Source organism: Mytilus edulis, chromosome 2 (assembly GCF_963676685.1).
Source record: "Mytilus edulis chromosome 2, xbMytEdul2.2, whole genome shotgun sequence".
Taxonomy (NCBI): Eukaryota; Metazoa; Mollusca; class Bivalvia; order Mytilida; family Mytilidae; genus Mytilus; species Mytilus edulis.
Genome location: NC_092345.1, coordinates 44,129,942 through 44,142,969, shown reverse-complemented (window position 1 = coordinate 44,142,969; position 13,028 = coordinate 44,129,942). Strand labels below are relative to the sequence as shown.

The 13,028-nt window shown below is 32.7% G+C and overlaps 1 protein-coding gene across 1 annotated transcript; it reads left to right on the top strand.

Moving 5' to 3' along the window:
- The first annotated feature begins 7,862 nt into the window (after window positions 1-7,862).
- Window positions 7,863-13,016, top strand: LOC139510567 (uncharacterized). The gene is made up of 6 exons (XM_071297129.1): window positions 7,863-8,019; window positions 9,264-9,423; window positions 9,759-9,844; window positions 11,204-11,281; window positions 12,323-12,337; window positions 12,708-13,016. The coding sequence occupies exons 1-6, from the start codon at window positions 7,962-7,964 to the stop codon at window positions 12,929-12,931; spliced, it is 621 nt and encodes a 206-aa protein (XP_071153230.1). The 5' UTR covers window positions 7,863-7,961; the 3' UTR covers window positions 12,932-13,016.
- Window positions 13,017-13,028: the final 12 nt, after the last annotated feature.

The window sequence follows — 13,028 nt, the reverse complement described above, 5'->3', positions numbered from 1 at the left end:
CAGAGACAAACACTGTATTTTGAAGTTTTAATTTCATATTTTGTTATTTAGGTTCTGTCATTTCGTCCTAATTCAGGACGAGTGGGGAAAACATATATCGACCTAAAATGGTATGTCCCGTAGTTGGTATAATTTGTTTCTGGTATTTTCAAATTGTATACATGTATTCAATTCAAAATATTTTATTGTTCAAATATCAAATGTACATTTGAACAAAGGGATTGGACAAAAGGCAGTGCCTATACAAATCCTTTCCCATACAAGATGGATTGAATAACATGCATGATAGTATATAATTTTCTGATAAGTTAATAGATCATACGTTGTTGCAGTGAGTCAGGGGAGGCAATTCCCCCACTTCTTGAAGTATTTTATTGTGTATACGTATATAAATAACTATGTTAACAAAGTCAAAGCAATACCTAATGAAGGTGGTGTCGAATTTTATACCACATTAATAAGTGTTGGTTAGGAATCAAGTAGATCATTAAGTGATTTTTTACTCAAATTCACAAACTCACTGCAACAAAGTTGTTCTATTTATATGAATAACAAGAATTGATTGGCCCTTTTTTGCAATACATAAGTAATTTAGTGTATCATCTTATTACAAGACTATTAATTTCTTGATTTTTGAAAATATAATTACTAATACAAAAAATAAAATAAAATATATATAAATTTATTTGCAAAAAGATGCTAAACACAATTGGTTGTTTTTTGTGTGTTAAAAGTTAGGTTTGTTTTTAATTAAGACTAAAGAGTGGTACACTGTGGTTATAAGCTGATTTCTAAACAGTATAGTATCACATGAAATATTATAAAAAAATCTTCCAGTTTCATGAATATATCTTTTAGATCACTATTTGTTCTTAATTGGCAGTGGATTATATTAACTTTACGTGAACCAGTAGAAAAGAAAACAGGACAAGGACTTATGTCCTCATTCAGTTTTCTTTTAAATCCTGTAAAGCTTAAAATATTTGTAACTTCTCCATCAAGTGAATTCCACTTTTCAAGAGTATGTGGAATAAAACTGTTCTTATAGGCTGTGGTTCGACACTGAGGAGTTTTAAATTCCCTTTTTTTTCTCAGTCCATACTGGTCATTAGTGTTTGTATACAAGATATCAGTAGCAATATAATTAGGAATATCTCCAGAAATAATTTTATGAAGAAACAATAATTTGTTTTTCTGACGTCTATTCTGGAGGGAATCAATCCCAACCTAATTCCTTATAAAATTTCCACCTAGGAGTTCCCTTTCGAAGCCCAGTTACAATTCTGGCAGCAGCTTGTTGTACAGACTCAATTAGATCTGATTCTTCTTGTGTGCCGTTATCCCAAATTATGTTCCCATATTCTAAAAAAGGCCTTATAAATGCAATATAAAGTCTTTCCAGAGACTGCCTATCAATCTTATGTTTTAAATATCTCATAATATTAAGACGTTTACAAGCTTTTGAATAAATATCCTGTATGTGACTAGACCATTTGGCATTAATTGATAAGGTTATACCAAGATGTTTATGTTCTGAGACATTTTCTAGAGGTGCATCATTCATGCATAGTGAATGTGACATCAATATTACTTGTATAAATGTATATTGTTATATATATTTTGCCATAGTTTTACATTTTTTTTAACAAAAAGTCTTTTAACTGTCAGAATGGTATTACATTTCAATTTCTTTAAATAAAACCTTATATTCCCATATCATCCTCCAATATTGATACCCCTAGACTGAATCGTTTTACCTGCACAGCGATTAAAAGAGGGACGAAAGATACCAGATGGACAGTCAATCTCATAAATCGAAAATAAACTAACAACACCATGGCTAAAAATGAAAAAGACAAACAGACAAACAATAGTACACATGACACAACATAGAAAACCAAAGAATTAACAACACGAACACGATTAAACTGACAAGTTACACGTTCATATGAATGAGGTATATCAGCATATTTGGTCAATTTACACGCTTACCTTTGAGACTAAACACGAATGTTCAATTTTTCAGCGGCATTTATTTGGACAAGAATTAATTGCATGTTTATTATGACTGGTTTATAGTAGACAGAGTGTCTTTGGTCAAAATTTTCTTTTTACCACTTTTGTTTTCTTTGGTTAATTATTGTATCATTTGAGGAAATTGGTATATACTTATATAAGAATTCCAAGATGGCATCGGAAATGCAATTTTCGACCAGTTTAATTAGCAAGGTGTAAAGCTAGGGCATGTGGGAGATACCTAGATTGCATTTGTTTATATTATTCAGTACACTGTCATTGTTGGGTTTTTTTCATCGTCAAAACACCCCCTTTTCAACTTAAATAGAAAAGGGAGAGGAATTCTATTTTGTGTTATGCTACTATCTTTCTTATTTAGTTTAAACACTATGATACTTTAGTAAGTCAAATCATGCTGTATAATCAGTATTGTGTACATACAGTGGATATGAAAAATAATAAAATCACAAAAATACTGAACTCCGAGCAAAAATTCAAAACGGAAAGCCCTAATCAATGGCAAATCAAAAGCTATAACACATCAATCGAATGGATAACAACTGTCATATTCCTGACATGGTATACTAGTGCTTGCAAGGAGGTTGAAAGAAATGCAAGGTCGGAGTAACCCTTTATTATTTCTGCATCAATATTTGGCTGAATTTCTTGCACTATTTATTTTGTTTCTGTCTTTATATGTTTCAAATCTAAAAATAACCCGTTTCTTGGACAGCATTTGCAATATTTTCTATTTAGATGCGCGTAACAATCAATTTTGATGTGTTGAGCATATAAAAGCCTTGATTAAAAAAACTTGTAAAACACATTAAAACCTGCTAAAATATTTGTTTGATTTCTAAACATGAAACAAATAAAAGCTATCAAAACCGAGGCTTTATAGTTATTAGTCCATGAAGCCAATAAGATACACGGTTCAATATAGTCAGCACTAGTTTACCGTTGTTAAAATATTATAAATTGGTTAAAAAGGCAAACACTGATAAAATGATAAAAAAAACACCAGAGAGAATAGAAGGAATTGCAGAATGTGCAGGGGTGAAACCGGTCGACCAACTGGGTAAGCGTCTATGGCTTACTACTCTCGCCATTCAAATTCACACTGAAGACCGAACCACAAATTTGAGCCATGATTTATCTTGAAACATGCATTTTCCCCTCAGATACAACTAGGAAGCAATGCACAATTTGAAATAAGATTGCTTTCGACCAACTGCGTGTATCATACATACAAATTTATGTCATCTGTGTCTTAAACAAATTGAATTTCGATAGTATAATTGTGATAAAAGTTTCCTGATTGTGTTATACATAGGAACATCATAGTTCTGACTTTATTTGCCACAACTTAAATTCTTTTGAGTAATATGATTTCTGAAACCATTGAGATTTTCGAGATATCAACAAAAACAATCAGGTACTTTTCACGTCAACCCCCCCCCCCCCCCTCTCCCCCGTAAAACTGTACCAAAAACGTCGATTGAAAAAAGCAATAATTTCTGGTATGGATATTAGAATGCAAATTGCAGCAAAACTTTATCCTTAAAAACCTACGTAAAACAATCTCGATGTTTATATCAGCAATTTATGACGGCTATTTTTTTTAGGCACAATAACTTTCAATTTTACCGAGGTCCTATGAACTGTGTGTTTTTACTTTGTACGAAATAAAGGCAACAGTAGTATACCGCTGTTTGAAATTCATAAATCGATTGAGAGAAAAAAAATCCGGCTTACAAACTAAAACTGGGGGAACACATCAAATATATGAGGAGAACTATGACACAACAGAAAAACAACACTAAAAAGTAACACACACAGAAACCAACTATGACAATGGCCATTTTCCTGACTTGGTACAGGACATTTTAAGAAAAAAAATAGTGGGTTGAACCTGGTTTGTGGCTAGCCTAACCTTGCACTTTAATGGTAATGTTAAATATAACACCAAAATGACACCATTACATGACAGGAATACAGTACAAATAAATACAAGAACATTCAGGACGAACAAACGATGTGGACTTATTTTTAGAACAGGGCGTTTGTTAAACTTTTGTTTAACAGTTAATTACACAGTGACTTTTGATTTTTACAAATCTTTATTTGATAGTATCAATTTATGTTACAACAATGCAACTGTTTTCTTTTTGTTCTCCAACTGCAATTGTAATCTATTTGATTCATGGCAATTCTGACTAGCTTTAAATGTGTAATTGATATCAAATCATTTTTTTTTAATTACATTTACGATACAACATATGTAGAAATATTTGTCTAGTGTTCACTGATTGTAACAAAACAATTGCTTTCAAAGAATATGTTTTTATTATTTTCACATATGAACAATGTCATTGTTTTCTGCTTGTACTCTAAATTAAAATCTTAAATGATCATTTTCGTTTTTTTCTTGATTATGCAACACTAGTGCGCAGATTAATAACATAGCTAGTACCTATGATTCCCGGACGTCAATTTATTTTCGCAGTTTTAAATCATAGCCGGTACCAATTTTATTGAACCAGATGAGAATTTCTAGAAAAGTCATCAAAATTCATAGGTACTTAGAGACAGGAAGATTATTTAAAGCCCTCTCCCTTTTTTATAAAGTCCTTTATTATTTTGTTTTTTCTGTTAAATTCCATGATTTTTGCGTTTGTTCATAGTATACAGAAACGCGAAAATCATGGAATTTAACAGACGTTTGAAGGAAATGAGATAATTTATAGCTGGATCCCATCTTGCCATATTTTTCAAACAAGATGAATGTAATAGTCTTGAATCTTAAAAGTCGAACCCGAATATTGTTGTATTCGAACAGGGAAAGTAAATAAAAAAAGCTTCGAGGAAAATTAAAAACGGACAGTCCGTAATCAAATGGCGAAATCAAAAGCTCAAACTCATCAAACGAATGGAAAACAACTGTCATATTCCTGACTTAGTACAGGCATTTCTTATGTAGAAAATAGTGGACTGAACCAGGTATTAAAGCCTAGCTAAACCTCTCACTTGTATGACTGTCACATCAAATTCCATTATATTGACAACGATGTGTGAACAAAACAAACAGACACAAAAGGTTAAAAAGGTCACAAATAGGGATACAACAGCAACACGAACCCAACCAAAACTGGGGAGGATCTCAGGTGCTCCGGAAGGGTAAGCAGATCCTTAATCTTTAGTTTATTTGAATTGTGAGATGTAAGCACACAGTGAAATGTGGATTAAGGGACAGGACATCATCAATATATCTTAAAGTAAAAGTAAACAACTGTGCAACTGAAGATGTTTTTTCCTCTATTGTTTGAGAAGGTTAGGTATAAACAATGCTTTATATGAGTACACAAACAATGCGGCCAGTCAGTTGTAGTGCATAATAAGAGATTATTAATCCACCTGACTGAAACCACATGTTGCCAATCAAAACGTCTAAAAGTATGATGAAGGTTTTGTAATGTTCAAAAAGTAATTATAAATAACTAACGGTGTTAACTTTTAAGAAAGTCCTTGTTGCCAATATGGATATATTGCATTTCGGCAAAATTACTACGTGTTGGACACAGGCGCTTGTCGCAGAAAAAAATCCTATATACCTATATATACCTGTTATTTTAAGGTATATAGGAAATATTTTTTTCTGAGATAAGTGCCTGTGGTTTTATTTAGTAAAATATGGTACATTTTTCTCAATAATAAAGCGCAAAATAAGCGACATTTTTCAATATACCACTACCCATTATTTTCGTACGTCCATTTATCATATATGCAAAATTCAATTAAATAGCCGGTACCAATTTTATTGCACCAGATGAGCATTTTGACAAATAATGTCTCTTCAGCGATTCACGACATCATAATATTTGAAATTAAAACCCTTATCATATAATATTTGAACATCAAGACGTTGATCAAACAAAAACGACATTACGTATATCCAAATCTGGACAAGGAGCCATAGCTTTCAATAAGTACTTTTGTTAGCCGCCAAGAATGATACCGATCCGGTATAGAGTTATGAAAATATGAGTACGGTAAACATAATGTGACAATAAAGATGAACGTATCCTAAACTTTAGCCTTACGGTACATCTGCCATATCCAGAATTGATAATACCTAAAGATTTCTGTATTCGAACCTGCATTTTTACAGTACTTGTTTGGGACCGACACATTCTCTTTGTATATGTCTGTCCCAAGTCAGGAGCCTGTAATTCAGTAGTTGTCGTTTGTTTATGTGTTACATATTTGTTTTTCGTTCATTTATTGTACATAAATTAGGCCGTTAGTTTTCTCGTTTGAATTGCTTTACATTGTCATTTCGGGGCATTGTAAAGCTGCCTATGCGGTATATGTGTTTTAGAATCCTACGAAACGCTCCCACTTCTAAGGCTATGAAGAGAAGCACCACACTTTTAAGGCTACGAAGAGACCTATCTATAGATATACAAGTTTCAGTACCGCCAGTTAAATCTCCTAGCATCAAGTATAAAAAAGGCTAGTTGCACTGTAGTCTCGCCCAAAGTTTTCATAAAGTTTATAGTAGTAAAAATCTTCTTACATCTAGTGTTTTCATATATTAAAAGGTCATGTCTTTCTCTGACTGTTTATGACGTCTTTACACTAAATCCATTGGATGTTGGATGTGTACGGATCGATAATTTAGTCTTAGATGCATGATTTTTTTTAATTAGTTGTTATTGGCGTTGAACTATTTGTAAGTAACTGCGAGTACTCTCAGATCTGTACTTAGTGTCTTTTTGTAGTGGGATGTACAAGTACCCGGCCACGTCCACTTGTATTTGTATTTTTTGTATTTTTATACATCTGATGAGTTTAGCCTTTTTCAACTATGAGTGTAGTGTTACAAAGTATTGAACGGAACGGATATGATCTCTGCGCCGGAGATTGTGTCCTTAAGTTTGTTGGACGTTAGATTTTGATTTATATAAGTGTTTACCCTGAACTTACACATCCTTCCCTTCTTTTTCATATGTGCTGCCATATTTGACCTTTTAAGTACGCTATTTTGCATTGTTTCTTTCCCCCATTTGTGCCATCACTGAACGAGACTTGCCACAGAATTTGTACGTGAAGAACACGACAAGTTCCACATGGCCTGCTTATCTTTCAGGAATACTTAACTTTACTCTCGGTTTTTTCTTAGGTTCGTGTTGTTAAATTTTCATTTTTTTTTGTAGAGTCTCGTTGACTTTTTCGTCTTTTCGTCCTTTTCTTTCCATGTCATAATCAATTCTTTTCCGACTTGTGACTTGTGAATTACTGCAGATTGTCCTGCGGCCATACATTTATGAAAGCGCTAGTTTCTGTGTTCGTCTACTCCTTCTGGAAGACATTTTAAAATTGATGATGTGTATGGTGATTGCTTTGAGTCTAATTCAGAGAATATTCATCATATCATCACTTTGTCTTCTAAACCCAACTCTTAACGTTTATTTGAATCCGTTAGATGGTATTCTTCCTACGATTTCAATTCGTAATCAATTTTGACATATCTAAAAAACCTATAAATTTTTTAAATGAAATTAATGTATAATACAACTTTCAAAGAAATAGCTGTGCTTTTGATGTTGGTTGTAACAGGTGCTTGCAAGTATCGTTATTGTTTTCACATAAGCCGCTCTTGATATATATATATTTATGTATTTATTAATGTATACATTTTTTTCTAAATTATTTTTGTGCATTCAAAAGAATACAATCATTGATTTTTAAAACTGATTTTTCGAATGAAAGAGATTTTCATCCAATCACAATAAGACACTTGTCAATATATGCAATTTAATTCGTTGCTTTCGATAAAGCACAAAAAGGATAATTGCAAAATATATATTACAACCTTTCAAGAAAGTCGCTACACCAAAAGGTTGTTTTTCGTCAGTGTAGATTTTAGCACTTCCAACTTCAGCATGTTTCTTAATGCAACGATTGCTTTGGTGTTCGCTGTTCTTTTTTGCTATAAACCAGGTAAATATGTTATCACTTACTTATAAATAGTACTGTGAAATCGTTTAATTTGAAAAGTATCATACTGTTTCACATTAAGATATTTGTATTCGAAATACTTATTGAGTGTTGAAATACATCTAACATATTAAAATATTGCTTTATATTGTAGTCTTGTTGTCTAAAACGTTTACAAAAAGGTAATTTGTGATGATTAAAATCAAGTTGGTCAATTATGCTCATTCAATAGCTGGTGTAAGAGTCGTCTCTTTCAAAATCGTTCTGTTTACAAAACTTTTGAATTTTTTAAATACTAAGGCTTTTCTACCTCATGATTAGATGACATTAGCGGTATTAGGCAAAACTTCAAGGAATTTTGGTCCTCAATGCTCTTCAACTTCGCACTTTTGTTGGCCTGTTTTTGGATTTGAGCGTCACGTCTGAGTCGTTTGTAGACAAAACGCGCGTCTGGCGTAAATACAAAATTTAATCCTGGCATCTTTGATGAGTTTATTTACTTTAAAATACATACATATATACTTTGTTGCTTATCTTTTCCAATAAAAAGCAATTAGTTCTTATAATCAGTTTGTTTTTGTGTGTATTCTGAAATAAGCTGGTGTAAATATATATTAATATTGGCAAATATTCTTTTTCTCATATGGTATTGTTTTAGTTTTTTCTGATACTTTTTTTAATAAGCAATCTCTATTAGTTTTTAGCGATAAACAGCGACATAATATTGTAAGAATGCGCGGAATTAAACAACAATTTGATTTTCGTGTAGATGTTATAAAATATAATGACGTAAACTGACAATTTTACAATTGGTAGTGATAGAAATCAATACCAAGACAACGTCAGACACACAAATCAATGAATGTGTTTGTAGATAGATGTTTTTTTTGTTCTGTTAAATTGTCCCTTTTAAAATTGTTATACGATGATGACTGATGTACCCATATTTTGACTATTTTATTTATTGTGTCTATTTAGTTTATGCATCTATGTAAATATAACGGAATTTGACGAGACTGTCATCAAAGTGAGAGGGTTAGCGCTATAAAACCAGGTTTAATCCACCATTTTCTACATTTGAAAATGCCTGTACCTAGTCAGGAATATGACAGTTCTTGTCCATTCGTTTTTGATGCGTTTTGTTATTTGATTTTGCCATGTGATTATGGACTTTCCGAATAGATTTTCCTCCAAGTTCAGTATTTTTGTGATCTTACTTTTTACACATATGTACATTCTGTTTTAAGTGAACTGTATGTGTTCATGGCCATGTAATTGGCAAGAGCGAACATTCTACAATGACGCTGCCGAAGTAGATCTTCTTGTGCCAAATGCATACCAATTAAAGATTGCACCTGACACTGTCATAGAGTGTTTGATTAGAGAAGGACCGTTCATTGTTAACAGGTGAGTTAAATGCCGTTTCAGTCGTTTTCTTTTTTGTAAAAATCTTATTTTTGTGTTGTCGAAATGAAAATTGTCTGGTATGATGCTATTCAAACTGAAATAAATAACAAAACAATCAATTTGGGGAAAAATTAGCCTCAGCAAATACACAGTTATTTATCAATGATACATTGTGTAACTTTTTTTCAGACGAGGTGCCAATAAAGACATTTACAGATGTATAAAGGATGCTATTCAAACTGAAATAAATAACAAAACAATCAATTTGGGGAAAAATTAGCCTCAGCAAATACACAGTTATTTTTTCAATGATACATTGTGTAATTTTTTTTCAGACGAGGTGCCAATAAAGACATTTACAGATGTATAAAGGTTAACGACGTGTGTGATGATAGCTTTGTTGTGATAGAAACGAATCTATGTAAGTTCAATTATCTCAAAAGTAGAAAAGTAAAGAGAAATGCTGAAATTAGGGTATACACTGGAAAATTTAACCATAGTAGCACAGGAAATACAATTGGTATCAACTTTGTACTTGTTTGGCTTTATAACTATTTTGATCTGAGCGTCACTGATGAGTCTTATATAGACGAAACGCGCATCTGGCGTATTTAATCATATTCCTAGTATTTTTGATAACTATTGCATATTGTTTTCTTGATAGATTAACTGTTTGATGATCAATAATTGTACTAAGCCATGAATATGTCAATTTTTTCTATTCGTTTTATATGTGTTTGAGCTTTTGAATTTTCCTTGGAGTTCGGTATTTTGATAGTTTACCTTTTGTCGGTATCTCTTAATGCAAAGCCATGCAGTCTGCGTTGTCCACTTTAGGTTTAATTTTACATTACATTTTTTTTTACAACGCAGTTTCTTTGGTAACACAAACCTACCAAAAGCTAGAGGCTAGCTCAGGTGCTCTGGCAGAATAAGCAAATCCTATTCCCCATAATGTCGGATTTCTTGATCGACAGCATATTTGTTGAATATGCTGGATTGATATTTCAACAGACAGTCTTTGAAAAAAGAATATATACGAAACCTTCTCAACGACAAATAAAATGCGACCTACCGTATTAGACTAATTACCGTATTTGTTATACCATGAGAAACACAACGGGTGCCAACTGTGGAGCAGGATCTGCTTACCCTTCCGGGTTAGTGTTGCTTATTCTTTAGTTTTCTATGTTGTGTCATGTGTACTATTGTTTGTCTGTTTGTCTTTTTTTCATTTTTAGCCATGGTGTTGTCAGTTTATTTTCGATTTATGAGTTTGGCTGTCCCTCTGGTATCTTTCGTCCCTCTTTCAAAGTTCTTGAATGTCCCTTTCAGACAAATTGATGACATTCCATCTATCTTCAACTACATTTCAATGGGTTCTTGCATCTCAACATATCCCAGTCATATCTAATGTGTATATTACGCTCGTGCATGTTGAACGAACTTCATTTACAAGGGTGTGATCCTTACCCTAAAACTGCACCAAATAGTGTTACCGCATAAGGCAAATAGAAGAAAATCGTTACTACATAAGTTTTACTATAACTCTCATGAATTTTGAACATAGTTTTTAACTACCATTGCCTTATCTAATCAATCAGGGCTACATATTCCAAATGTGTACAGATGTAATGTTTTGTTATGTTAAGACCACACTAGCAAGTCTGGTAAACCGTATAAGTTTTTGCAATTATTACATACTACTTTGTTATATCAACCTTTCCATATTCCTAATAGTTCACTAATACAGTTTTATGATGATTTATTTGTAACACAGACCAACTGGACTCTCCCCCGAATTTGTGTGACATCTGCTCTCCTGCGAAACTAACCAGCAAACCACAAGTATGGGTCGGTAAGTACAAATAAAATGTGCATGTTGCAATAACAATGAAAGGCGCGCTCTAGTCTGGAGTCGAAAACATTTTTATGCCCCACCTACGATAGTAGAGGGGCATTATGTTTTCTGGTCTGTGCCTCCATTCGTCCGTCCGCTTCAGGTTAAAGTTTTTGGTGAAGGTAGTTTTTGAAGAAGTTGAAGTCCAATCAACTTGAAACTTAGTACACTTGTTCCCATGATATGATCTTTCTAATGTTAATGCCAAATTATAGTTTTGACCCCAATTTCATGGTCCACTGAACATAGAAAATGATAGGGCGAAGTTCAGGTTAAAGATTTTGGTCAAGGTAGTTTTTGATGAAGTTAAAGTTACATCAACTTGAAACTTAGTGCACATGTTCCCTATGATATGATCTTTCTAATTTTAATGCCAAATTAAAGTTTTGACCCCAATTTCACGGTCCACTGAACATAGAAAATGATAGTGCGAGTGGGGCATTCGTGTACTATGGACACATTCTTGTTTTCACACTAAGATTGCAGCTTTTTCACGTGAATAGTTGTGTTCATAATCTTAAGGTTTACTATCAAAGAAGTGAATTAGTCTTGTAGGATTGTAAGTGTGTTTTACTTTATCATCGTTCTATTTGATGACTTGACTGAAGTATTCTGCAGCAGTTGATTAATATTTGTGACCAGCTGAGCAGTTGTTTTAATACAAATAGCAATTTAAAGAAAACTTTGAATAAACTGCAATCTGTTTAGAGCAGCACAGTCAAAGTAAGAAATATTTCATTTGACATTTGCAAACATGTGGTGACCTAGCTCAAATCAAAGTCTGACTTCAGTCGAAAGTTGTCTCATCAACAATTATATAACATGTGATTTTTGAAGATAGCTAACTAAATATCTTTAAGCACATATACAACAATATGATGTGTAATACATTGTTTAAGTTGAAGACCGATGATTAATTTAACATGCAAAATCAGCACTGTGGTTTCCCCCCGTTATCAATCACATAATTCAATACACCTATCTTTTTTTTTTCTTCAGCAAAAGAGAAAACTCGTGAGTATGGCTCAGTAAACTTAAATTTGTTTAAATAATATTTCAATTAACTAGTTAGCAAATAGTTTGTGGCTTTTATTATCAGTAGCGCTAACCATTTGACATTTAATCATCTAAAATAAAACTGCACTTAAATTTCTCCGCTGAAAGAATTGCAAATCACAAATCCCGGCCGTGTTTAAACCACTTTTCTATGTTCCAATTTTACTCAACTTGTATTAGGAAATTTAATAAATTAGCACACACAATGCATAAAACAGGTAAATCTCGCTCAAAGGTTATGGGTTTTGTTGCGCAAACTATAGAACTCACCAATTAAAACAATTCTTTACAGAATGTTGTACATTTTCATCTTTTGCTTTTTTTTTAGTTTTAGAATGTAATGTACCAAAGAACTGTCCTCTGGGAGAAGGAGACAGTACAGCAAATAAATGCAATGGATGTGAAAAGAACCAACCAAATAATGACATATGCTGTAGCTCGTGTGAAGGGTCAAATTCCGGAGATGAGGACAAATCAACCTATGGTTCATATCCCGTAGAGGAGGACAAAACAACCTATGATTTATTTACTAGAAGTTACTACAAACGCTAAACATACAAGGAAAAAGTATGCTGAACTACTGTAATTTTTTAATATGGAAAGCAAATAAATGGAATAAAATATCAGCATTCTAGTATCATCTTAGTTA